This window comes from Phyllostomus hastatus, unplaced genomic scaffold (genome assembly GCF_019186645.2).
Source record: "Phyllostomus hastatus isolate PE091 unplaced genomic scaffold, TTU_PhHast_1.1 phas_scaffold_1224, whole genome shotgun sequence".
NCBI classification, from domain to species: Eukaryota; Metazoa; Chordata; class Mammalia; order Chiroptera; family Phyllostomidae; genus Phyllostomus; species Phyllostomus hastatus.
In genome coordinates this window covers 2,434,031-2,446,448 of record NW_025334008.1, presented here as the reverse complement: position 1 = coordinate 2,446,448, position 12,418 = coordinate 2,434,031, and the positions used below count along the sequence as shown (strand labels likewise).

At 48.9% G+C, this 12,418-nt stretch overlaps 1 protein-coding gene across 1 annotated transcript in view; it reads left to right on the top strand.

The window, feature by feature from the left end:
* LOC123830264 (sialic acid-binding Ig-like lectin 5) overlaps positions 1-9,783 on the top strand; it is a 37,948-nt gene extending 28,165 nt beyond the window's left edge. The window contains exons 2-10 of the mRNA XM_045856319.1: positions 1,820-1,905; positions 2,022-2,396; positions 2,550-2,828; positions 2,987-3,034; positions 3,504-3,758; positions 3,843-4,154; positions 6,686-6,785; positions 7,096-7,180; positions 8,643-9,783. Of these exons, the coding sequence (XP_045712275.1) occupies positions 1,869-1,905; positions 2,022-2,396; positions 2,550-2,828; positions 2,987-3,034; positions 3,504-3,758; positions 3,843-4,154; positions 6,686-6,785; positions 7,096-7,180; positions 8,643-8,822 (1,671 nt within the window). The 5' untranslated portion in view covers positions 1,820-1,868 and the 3' untranslated portion in view covers positions 8,823-9,783. The remainder of the gene's footprint in view (positions 1-1,819; positions 1,906-2,021; positions 2,397-2,549; positions 2,829-2,986; positions 3,035-3,503; positions 3,759-3,842; positions 4,155-6,685; positions 6,786-7,095; positions 7,181-8,642) is intronic.
* The last annotated feature ends 2,635 nt before the right edge of the window (positions 9,784-12,418 follow it).

Genomic DNA, 12,418 nt, shown 5'->3' with positions numbered 1-12,418 from the left:
CAGGGTGCTCCAGCCTTGGGGTGACTCTTAGACAGAGAGGATTTGGTCCCAGGAGAGTCTTGGAATCTCACTCTTCTGTACCTATGGCTCCAAGAAAGCATCTGGAAAAAATAGACCCTCCAACTCCACACCTCTCTAGAGGGAAGTGGGCATTGGTCTTCAAGAGATGAGGGGCAGAGTTTCAGGGTTCAGAAGGAGAGGAGCCTCCACCTGCTGAGGTCCAGGGGGAGTTGAGCTCAGCTTTCACTTCCCCTGCAGTGGCCTGAGAGAGAGAGGTAGTCCTGTTGAAAGGAAAACTTTGGGGCAGAGACCACACTTTCCATCCAAAAAGAGTCCCCCCAGTTCTCTGACCAGCCTGCAGTTGCCCCCACCTCCAGGCTCATCCGATGGTGCCAAGGGAATCTAAACTATTCTTTGCAGCCCAAAGATGTGGATGCTGCCGTGGCCACAGCTGTGAGGGTAACAGGTGTATGGAAGAGGTTTCCGGTGAGGCTGCTCTCAGAGACTCTGTTGGTCAGGGTGGCCCCAGAGGGTGGTGCGGGAAGTGAACGTGTGACCTTCAGTCAGTGAGAGCAGAGCGGGACCAGCCTGTGCCTCAGTCCCATTCTCCAGTCCAACCCACGGCTTTTCTGGGCTAACGTTAGCCCCCTCGAAATGCACCTTCGGATCCCAGATGGTGGCCAGCAGACATCATCATCATTCCCCTCTGGTCTGGTCACAGGCTCTATCAGAACGGGGAACAGAGAACCTGAGGCCAATTCCAACCTCTGTGGGGACCTACAGGCCCACAGCTGCTCTCTGAGATTCAGGGGAGTGGGCATACTTCACAACAGAGAGGGATTCTGTGACATTTGTCTCTCAGTATAGAGTGCTGTCTCCGGATGTGATACATAGGCAAGGGTCCCTAGGGAAGAACCCCAGGGGCCAACTCTGCTGTCTTCCTACAACTTTCTTCCCAGCCCAGCCCTGCATGCTTACTGTGCTGTTGGGGACAGCACCTCCATCCCCCATCCCTGGGCTCTGAGAGTCACTTGAAACACCTACCTGCCCCATTCATCACACCTTCCTTCAAAATTCACTTCCTCAAAGGGCCTTCCATCTCAAATCTTTCCCCCCATCACCATGCAGATGTGTTCTACCCCCGCTGAACGATTACAACCCACAACTATCTCCTGTCTGGCACCTGGGCCGCCCATCTCTCCCTTCCAGCTCTTCCCTACACGGGCCTCAGAGGGACCGTGCTGACCCCTAAACAACCCTGCCCCTTTCTTGTTTAACAACCTTCCGTGGCTCCCCAGTGCCTTCTGATAAAGCTCTAGCCCCTCCTCGTGTCTGTCTTCTCTCACTGCTTGAACTAGTGGAAGGTCAGGACTGACTCAATCTTTTTTGTTAGTTTGCAAATGAATGAATGAATGAATGAATGAGTGAAATGAGTGAAGGTGTGTGGTGTTTCTGTTGCCTCTTCTGTTGCCTTCTCTGCTGCTGGTGCCCATTTGGCTACTCTGTGATTCATCCCTAGCAGGCCATCTCCATGAGGACCCCAAGGCCATGACTGTCAGGGATCTGGCCAGGTGGGACCTGCTTCTCTGGTGCAGATGAGGATGCCTGACCCCAGGACTTGGGGGCTCTCCTTCTTCCTTGCTGTTTTAGCTGGGCAAGTCTCTCACCTCCTCGGAGCCTGAGGGTTCATTTGCCACATGCAGAAATGGGGTTGGAAGAAGTTCCCTCTTCTGGGCTTGTGACTTTTCGTTCTCACCACAGGCTTCCGGTCTAAGCTTTTTCTGCCCTCCCTTATCTGCATCTTTCCATTCTCTCTCAGACAGGGCTGAAGAAGGTGGGCCACCTCCACCTCCGGGCATGAGGAAGGGATGTTGCTGAGGCTGCTGTTGCTCATGCTTTGGGGAGGTGAGTGGGCTGAGGGGGAGAGGGAACCCCATGTGGGAGGAGGTCCCGAAGCTCTAGGCTGAGTTTCTCTCTCCCTCCCTCCCTCTCTCTCTCTCTCTCTCTCTCTCTCTCTCCAGGGCCCCTGGCTCAGGGTTCAAGCTCCTGGCTGAAACTACAGAAGTTGGTAACAGTGCAGGAAAGCCTGTGTGTCGTGGTGCCGTGCCAATTTTCCCATTCCTGGATGATCTCTAGAACCCATTACATGTTTTGGTTTAAAAAAGAAGTGAATATGAAGCATGATCTTCTAGTGGCCACAAATAAACCTGGACAGAAGGTGCTGGAGAGGACCCAGGGCCGGTTCTTCCTCCCCAAGGACCCCCTGTCCAACAACTGCTCCCTGAGCATCCAAAATGCCAACAGGAGGGACAGTGGGCTGTACTTCTTCCGAATAGAAAATTACTTCGGGAATGCACACTCCTATACAGATGAGATGCTCTTTCTGAAAGTGACGGGTATGACAGTGGCCCAAAGAGAAGCCACAGGGTGTGGGGTACCAGAAAAAGAGAAATGAAGGCCCCTGGGGGTGGAGTGGGGACCGCCAAAATAAGACCCTGGGGTAGGCTGACCACAGGCTGAGGGGGCCTAACCTTCACTGTTCACTCCAGCCCTGACCCACACACCTGACATCCTCACCCTGGGGACCCTGGAGTCTGGCCACCCCACGAACCTGACCTGCTCTGTGCCCTGGGCCTGTGAGCGGGGCACAAGCCCCCTCTTCTCCTGGACATCAGCTGCTCACACCTCCCTGGGCCCCAGGACACACTTGTCGTCCATGCTCACTCTCACCCCACGGCCTCAGGACCACGGGACAAACCTCACCTGTCAGGTGCAGTTCCCTGCAATGGGTGTGGCTGTGGAGAGAATTGTCCAGCTCCATGTCACCTGTGAGTGCTGGGCCAGGGGTTTGAAATTGGGGGCCTGGTAGTCCAAGAGGAAGGGAGCCCTCTCACCTGTTTCCATGGCTCCTGGGGGGTGGGGAAGGGCCCAGTGCCTACCCATCTGTCACCATGGATGTTGAGGCTGCCACGTTCTTCTGTCCCAGATGCTCCACGGAACATGGCCATCCACATCATCCAAGGAAACAGCACAGGTAGGAAAGGACCTCTTCTCCCCAGGGCTAGGATGGACTCAGGGTCTAGGTCAGTCCCAGAGCTCTGAAGAGGAATAATATACAGGGAAAGCCAGCTATTGAGGTCAGATGGAAAGTGCCCCCCTTGCAATATCAACTCCTGAAAGTTCATCTTCTGCTCACCCACAGCTTCCTGTGGCCAAATGCAAGGAAGCTCACACCCCTCTGGCTTCAGCCTTCTCTCTGATGATTTACACCTTCCTGCTTCTGTCTTCTCTTCTTTGGCCCGTAACTGCATTTGTTTGTCACCCATCTGCCGGACAGCCTGGGCGACCCGAGGGAAATCCTTGGAGCCCTTCCTGAAGGTGTAAGGCCAGGATGCTGCAGGGCCCTCCTCAGAGCCTAGTGGGGACATCGCAGGGGGAGAGGCGCTCCAGCTTTGCCCACCCCATTTCTCTCTCTCTTTCTCTCCCCACTTCTCCCCACAAAGCCCTCAAGATTCTGCAAACCACATCCCTTCCCATCCTGGAGGGCACGGCTCTGAGGCTGCTCTGTGTAGCTGACAGCAACCCCCCTGCAGCAATGAGCTGGTTCAGGGGGCCCCCAGCCCTGAACGCCACCCCCATCTCCAGCACCGCGATCCTGGAGCTGCCTAGAGTGGGGGCTGGAGAAGAAGGACAGTTCACCTGCCAGGCTCAGCACCTGCTGGGCTCCAGAAGTATCTCTCTCAGCCTCTCTGTGGTCTGTGAGTGTGGGGGAGCCTGGGGGCAGGGCACCTGGGTCCTGGGTGGGCAGGGGCACTGCTGACCTTTCTTCTGGCTCCCCACAGACCCCCCACAGCTGCTGGGGCCCTCCTGCTCCTGGGAGGACGAGGATCTGAACTGCAGCTGCTCCTCGAGAGCTCAGCCGGTCCCCTCGCTGCACTGGCGGCTGGGGGAGGGGCTGCTCGAGGAGAACCCCAGCAACGCCTCCTACACCATCACCTCCTACTCCACGGGGCCCTGGGCCAACAGCTCCCTGAACCTCCGCGTGGGGCTCGGCTGTGACCTCAGACTGAGCTGCGAGGCAGAGAATGTCCACGGGGCCCAGAGCGCCAGTGTCCTGCTGCTGCTGCTGCCGCCGCTGCCGCCGCTGCTGCCGGGTCAGGGGCCTGCGGGGGCGGGGGGCGGAGGCTGAGGGAGAAAAGAAGGGAACCAAGGGGGAATGGAGCTGCAGAGAGCAGCTGTGGTCAGAAAGCGGGTGATTTACTAGGACAGGACGTCTCTGGCCTCTTGCCTGAAGGGAACCTACAGCCAGGTTCTGCAAGCAGGTGGGAAGACAAGACCCTGGGTCTTGTGAGTGGGTGGGACGCAGAGCAGGTCCCTGGAGTCAAAAGCCCTGAGCCAGTCCCAGCCCTGAGCACCCGGGGTCCTGGCGCTGCCTCCGATGCAAATGGAGCATGAAGGTGAATTCATTTGCCACATTCAGGACCCACTCGGCTCCCTCCCTGTCTCACTGAGCCTCTCTGTGCCCTGTGAGTGGAGGGGTGGGGGACGCTTGGGGGCAGACAGCTGGGTCCTGGTGTTGGCAGCGGCAAGAACTGCACCAGGTGTTACACCAGTGGAGTCAGACCGGACCTGGATTCAGCAATCTCAGTCCTTGAGTTCTGGCTAAGAAAGATTTCAGAGCTCAGACTCAAACTATAAAAGTTTATTTAGAAAGTCACAGATGTAGAAGAAGTGAGCCATAGAAGGAATGGGCTGAGGACACAAGTTACAGATGCAAAAGAAGGGGCCCTTGGAGCTTAGGAGAGAGAAGGTAATCGCTTTGGGGGGGGGGGGGAGGGAATGCAGGCCTGCTCCCCTCCCTCCCAGAAGGGAGAGCAGGTTGGGTCCTCTGTCTTAAGGCAAGGGTGTCAAACTCATGTTCCCCGGGGCCACATCAGCCTGGAGGTTGCCTTCCAAAGGCCGAATGTAATTTCAACTCCTTAACAGTTAAGGAGTAGTTACATGTATACAATCCTAAAGTTATTTCAGCCCTTGGAAGGCAACCTCAAGGCTGATGTGGCCCCTGGTGAAAACGAGTTTGACACCCCTGCCTTAAGGGTATTTATCTGGAGGCCTGGGATTGGGGGAGGATCCCAGTAGAATATTCCTCAACTTTCCAGGTGTGCCCTTTCAGGGTCCTGGTCTCTCCTGATGGGTTGGCACCAGGGCAGGGGGTCATTAATCAATGTTGCTGGTTCTGACCTCTGTCAGTCCTGGTATCACTTGTCTGTTTTTGCTGCTTTTCTGGGCCTGGAGCTGAAAGACAACAGAGGCCTAAATGTAGTTGATGTGGGTCAGAACCTCGTCATCCTGGGAGCTCCATGCTTAAGGGTTATTCTCTAGCCCCCATGTTCCTTCCTCCTTTAAGGGGGTCTAACCCGTGTGACTAGCAACATGCCAGGGGACAGATTCAGAGGAGGGTCCGAACTGCATGACCAGCGATTTGCAAGGGGAGGAAAGGTTTCCCCAGGGGCAAGCTCCTTGTTTTCCCAGTTTTGCCTGTTGCTAGGCACCGCGCTGGTGACCTTCTGTACCTGGCCGCCGTCCTTGCTGTGTTCATGGCTGTCTAACTGCCTACCACACTGGGAGGGCCCTAGTCCTCACTCCCCACACCCCTGCCCCACAGCTGCTGGGACCCTCTTGCTACTTCGAGGAGGAGAGTGTGCTGCAGCTGCTCCTCCGGGGCTCAGCCAATCCCCTTGCAGCGCTGGAGGCTGGGGGTGGGGCTGCTGGAGAGTAACCCAGCAACGCCTCCTGCAAGGTCACCTCCAGCTCTGCGGGGCCGTGGGCCAACAGCTCCCTGAGCCTCTGCTCAGGGCTCAGTGCCCGCCTCAGGCTCAACCTCGAGGTTGGGAATGTCCATGGGGCCCAGAGCTCCAGTGTCCTGCTGCTGCCAGGGGTCTTTTGCGGGGGAGGGCGGTGATGCCTGGAGGAATAGGAGGCTGTGTAACAAAATACCTCTAACCGATAGACTTAAACAGGAGGGCTTATTGTCTCACAGTTCTGGAGGCTGGAAGTCCAAGGTCCAGGCGTCAGCAGGGTTGATTCCTTCTGAGGCTCTGGATGTGTTGCCGGTCTCCCCTAGCTTCTGGGGGTTGGCTGACTGGCAATCTTTGGCATTCCTTGGCTTGTACAAGCATCACCCCCATCTCTGTTCACGTGGCGTTCCCCCTGTGTGTGTCTGCGTGCAAATTCTGCATTTTGTGAGGATATCATGCGTATCGGATTAAGGGTCCACCCTAGCAATCTCATTGTAATTATTATCTCTGCAAAGACCCTATCTCCAAATAAGGTTACGTTGCGAGGTATGGGGCGATGGCGGGGGCAGGGGGGGTACTGGAGGGTTAGGATTGCAACATATGAATGTTGGGGGCACACAGATCAAGCCATAACAGCTCCAGACAGGTGGAGCTTGGAGAAGAGGCATTTTAAAACTTGGGCCAAAGTGGGTGGGGGTGTAAGATCCTGAGTCCTGAGGTCAGCGAAAGGGAGCCGGGAAGGGAAGGGCCCACAAGGCGACAGACAGAATGCTGAGGCACGGAGGCCTGAGTGAGAAGTGCGCTAATGGAACAGAGACAGAAGTGGCCAGTGTGGAGGATGCCGGGGACTGGGGTTGGGGTTTACACGAAACTCAAATTCTCTGCAGGTAAACCAGAGCCCAGGGACTGTGGGGCCGTGGGAGTGGTTGGGGGAGCCGGCATCACGGCCCTGGCCCTGCTCTCCCTCTGCCTTTGTCTCATCTTCAGGTAAGAGTGAGGTCCAGGGCCAGAGGGAGGGGTCTAAATCTCAGGAAGCCTGAGCTGGAGGACCCTGGATTGGTGGGAAAGCAGGAGCCACGGAAGGGAGGTTGAGTGCTGGCATGAATCAGCCCATAATCAGCCGGGCCGAGTATGGCCAAGTAGGTTTTCCCAACTCTTCCTGGTCCAGTCCTTGGAAGCCCCTGGAGAAGGCCCACCTCCACCCACCTCGCTGCATGCTCTCCAGAGGGAGTGGGGATGGTCTGTCTGCTCTATGCCCCAAATAACCAGGCTGAAATTCCCGGGGTTGTTTCCCTAGAGTGAAGACCTGCAGGGAGAGAGCAGTCCAGCAACTGCAGAGAACAGACAATGATGTGAACCCAGTCGTGAGCTCAGGCGCCAGGGTGAGTGACAGGATGCAGCCCCCCATTCAGCATTATTCCTTCCGATGCTGCCCTGCATAACAGACATCTCAGTGTTAGATGTCCAACATCTTCAGGAATTCCACATGTGGTTAGTTTAAATCGCTGATTCAACTGCTCTAATGCTGCTGCTTCTGATAGAATCTGCACGTGGTCCAATTGATTTGTTGGGGGGTATTCAAGCCTCATATGTCAGATTATCTTCTACCCTGGAATGTTTTTTTTTTTGTCCACATGCAACAAAATGCAAATATCTCAGGTGTACAGTTTGGTGAATTTTTGTTTTCAATCTGGGTTTTTTCCTTTTTTTAAAATTTTTATTTTTAGACAGAGAGGAAGGGAGGGAGAAAGAGAGGGAGAGAAACATCAATGTGTGGTTGCCTCTCACACACCCCCTACTGGGAACCTGGCCTGTAACCCAAGCATGTGCTCTGACTGGGAATGGAACTGGAGACCCTTTGGTTCAATCCACTGAGCCGCACCAGCCAGGTGTTTTTTTCTTTTTAAAATTAAGTTTATTGGGATAACATTGGTTAATAACATTATATACATTTCAGGTATACAACTTTATAATACAATATCTGTATGCTCCATTGTGTGCTCACCACCCAAAGTCTAGTCTCTCTCATCACCATGTGTTTGGCCCCCTTTACCCTCTTCCTCCTCCCCTGAAGTCCCATTTGCCCTCTGGTAACCATCATTCTGTTGACTGTGTCTGGGAGTTCATTTTGTCTGCTGCTTTGTTTTATAACTGCGCATGAGTGAAATCATACAGTTTTGCCCCTTTTGCTCTAGCTTATTTCACTGAACATGATACTATCCATGTTGTCTCAAATGGCACTATTTCATTTTTTAAAAAATAGCTTCTGTTTAAGGGTTTCTAGTTCATACTTCTGGACCCTGAGGGTGTTGTGGGCAGGGAGGAGATATGGGCGAGGGGGTCTGGTTGCTGCAAGACCTGGTCTCCACTCCGTCTTCTAGCATACTCGACCCTTTCCCTTGCTTTACGTTTTAAAATATCTTCCATTCCAAATTTAGAACTTGAAACATATGTGTTTTCTATTTGTTTAGTAACTACCTCTCCTAGAAAATTGTAACCCACCTGAACAAAAGAAGACACTGTTGTTAAAAAGACTGGTAGTGACCTCGTGGCTCAGTGGCACATTTACAGAGATGTGTGTCTAATTTCTCTTAGTCTTAGTTTTACTTTTTTGTAAGGTGAATATGATCATAGCTTCCTCTCCCAGCATTTCTTAAAAGAATATAATGTGATCAATACAAACACTCTCTAAGGACTGGCCAATCTTAATTATTAAACATTTTAAAATAAATGGACGGGTGAATGAAAGAAGTTCCACCTGTTCCAACCCCTGTTCTGGCCCTTGGCTGCTTTCTCCCAGACACCTTTGAGCAGCTTTGAATCCTTTCTCTTTTTTCCACTCAGGGGCATCAGCATCTGTTCTTGACAGACAGCCCTTCAGCTCACCCAGCCCCTGATGGTGTCAGGCCCACTGCAAAAGAAGAACAGGGGCTCCACTATGCCTTCCTCAGATTTCATGATCTGAAGCTTCGGGAACAGGAAGATGCCAACACTGTGTACTCGGAGATCAGGACACACAAGTGAGGAATTACTTCTCACAGTTCTGGAGGCTGGAAGTCTTCAATCAACGTGTCAGCAGGCTTGGTGTCTTCTGGGGCTTCTCCCTTGGCTTGTAGATGGTTGTCTTCTCTCTGTATCTTCATATAGTCCTCCCTCTGTGGTCCAAATCTCCTCTCCTGATAAGGACACCACAGATAGTGAATTAAAGCCTAACCTCATAACCTCAACTTAAACTGAAGTATCTCTTTAAAGACCTTATCTCTGCCTTGGCTCGTAGCTCATTTGGTTAGAGCAGCATCCCAATATGCCAAGGTTCAAGTTCAAGCTCCAGTCAAAGCATCAACAAGAAGCAACCAATGAATGCATAAGTAAGCAGAACAACAAATTGGTGTTTCTCTCGCTCTCCCTCCCCACTTTCTCTCTCTCTCTAAAAAAAACAATGAAAGAGAAAGTGGCAAATATGTGAGCTAAAAAAAACAAACACTATTGTGAAAAATATGATGCGTAAAGGGGTCAAACATAAAATATAATATTGAAATGCCACACTATTGTAACATAATTCAGGAAAGTATAAATGGAATTTTGATCTGATTAAGTCTTTATGTTATTCAGGAGAAAACAAAATGTTATGATAGGCTTTAGATTTTGCTATTTTGCTGTTGCAAGATCAAGGAAATTTTCTAAAAGACTTGACTCCAGGTTTATCATCTCCAAACTAGAAGTATAAGAGGTTCTGGAAATATTTTTCAATCAAACCAGAGAGAGCAAGAGATGGGAGATTAAGAGGGAAAAAAGAGAATAGAACATATAGAGTACAAATATAAGATTACATATTTAGACCCAAATATATCTTTAAAATCATATTAAGCATAAATGGACTTCATGCTCTCAATAAAATACAAATATAGTCAGAATAGGGGAAAATGTGTCTGTAGGTTGTTTACAAGAGATCTATGTAAAACCTAGATTAGTGTTTGATTGACTTTTTCTGAGGATTGCTGACCATCACAAGTGTATTTATATCAGAAAATATATACTTTATAATAAAGAGTATTAATGAAGATAAATGGGAGCACTTCATCATGACGAAAAATTCAATCTACCAGGGACGGATAACATTTGAAATGTGCATGCATATGACAACATAAGGGAAAAACTGGAAAAGTTTTTAAAAAATTAAACAAATCCATGTTCTTAGAGGGAATTTTAATATATATATTATGATAATTTATAAAACACAGAGACAAGAAAACCACTCAGGAAATATAATTACACTGCATGTAAACAGCATTATTAAGGGCTTGACCTACAGATATAGATAGAAAAGTTGTCTCAATGATGACAGAACATGCATTTTATTTGATCACGCACACACATGAAACATCCCAAAATACTTTTTCACATATTGAGCCACAGAAAGTAAAATTTCAACATATGGAAGTGGATTGAAATCATGCAGAATATATTCTCTGGTTCCAAGTTGATTAAGCTAGAAATTGACAACAAAAGCACTATTATATTTATATTATGTTTGATTATATAATATATTACATGAGGGAGACCTGAAAAAAAACAGAATTTATTTATAAATAATTGCTTATTTATTTTACATGTTTAAACTTCAGTCACCTTAAAAATACTCTCCACTTGATGCTATACGCCCATCGAGATGCTTTTTCCACTGCTCAAAAGAGTTTTTGAACTTGTCAATTTTGATAACCTTTTAGTGCTTCTGCCATTTTTTGTTCCACCTCTTCTGCATTGGCAAAACATTTCCCTTTCAGGACTTTTTTCATCTGGGGAAACAAAAAAATGTCGCTCAAGGCAAGATCAGGTGAATAGGGAGGGTGGAGCACAAGGGTCATGCCGTTTTTGATCAAAAACTGTTTAACAATCAGTGTGGTATGGGCAGGTGCACTCATAAATTCCCATTGTGAAACAGGCAAATGTCTTAAAAAATAGTCTTCAAAAGAAAAAAATCACTGAAGCTGAACACAGCCTCTCACAATAATACTAGCTGGTACACACACAGAGATGGGTTCTGGAACACCCACCTAGTGGGGGACTCTGGTACTACAAGGGGCCTGCTCTCCAGAAGATAATTCTGGGATTTTTTGGGGAGGGGTCAGCTCTTGTAGTCATAAATATATATTATATGTTTATATATTATATAGTCATAAATATAACTCTGTATCACTATGCATGTAAATATTAGCAGAAATTCAGAAAATCCCTTATAAATAAGTCAAGCATAAAATATGCAAATTTAAAATTATTTAAAATTAAGTAATAATAAAAATACTAACTATAAAACATATGCTGTAAAACTAAAGTGGTTATTAGAAGAAATACATATAATTTCATATGTCTATATCTGATGAAGAAGAGCTCAAATTTAATAAGCTAAGACTTTATTAAAAATAACTTAGGGCTCAGGCTGGTGTGGCTCAGCGGTTGGGTGCCAGCCTGTGAATCAAAGGGTCTCTGGTTCAATTTTGCAGTCTAGGGCACATGCCTGGGTTGGGGGTCAGGTACCCAGTAGGGGGTGCGTGAGAGGCAACCACATGTTTTGTTTCTCTCTCTCTCTTTCTCCCTCCCTTCTCCTGTATCTAAAAATAAGTAAATAAAATCATAAAAAAAACTTAGGAAAATAACAGTAACATAAATGAAAAGAAAATTGAAGAAAGAAAATACCAATGTAAGACCACGTGTAACAGAAAAACTATTCAATAGAGATGAACATCATGAAGTTTTAGTTCTTTGATAGAACAGTAAAGCTGACAAAGTTCAGTTAATCCAGAAATAACTGTAGACGACAGAGGAACCAGCATCTGAGAACATAAATAAGACATCCCTTTATGTAGCAGAAATTAAACAGAAAAAAATGAAAACCTTTAAAGCCCATAAATTTAAAATCTGTAGTAAATGGGAAAATTCTCAGATAAATGTTATTCAAACCTTCAGCCTTTGTTCAGCGAGGATTGTATTCACTGCCATCTCCAGCCCCATGAAATGAAAACTTGACACACTGACAAAATTCGGCCACTAGAGGGCGACCCTTTGGCACTGTTTTTCAAGTTTCCTAAGATTGGGTCACAGTCCACTTCTTGCTGTGCCAGCATATTGTCAAAACTACTATAAGCCAAGATACAATGCTTCTTCTTCATACAATGTACATAAAGAACAACCCATGAGGTCATTGTTCTGATTTCATTTCAATTTTTTAAAGACTGTATTTATTTATTTTTAGACAGAGGGGAAGGGAGGGAGAAAGAGAGGGAGAGAAACAACAATGTGTGGCTGCTTCTTGAGCGCCCCCTACTGGGGACGTGGCTGGCAACCCAGACATGTGCCCTGACTGGGAATTCAACCTGCCACCCTATGCCTCCCAGGCTGGCACTCAATCTACTGAGCTACACCAGCCAGGGCTTATTTCATTTTTTAAAAGGCAATACACCAGGAGTAGGCGTTGGAGGAGACTCACGTGTCCCATTCTCAGAGATCCTGGTCCTGTAGGGACCTCTCCCAGATGGGGCAGGACCTGGGTTGCTCCCTGACCACTCCTCTCTGGGCGGGTCTCCAGCGTCTGAGCTATGGGGTGTCCACTGACTCTGCATATG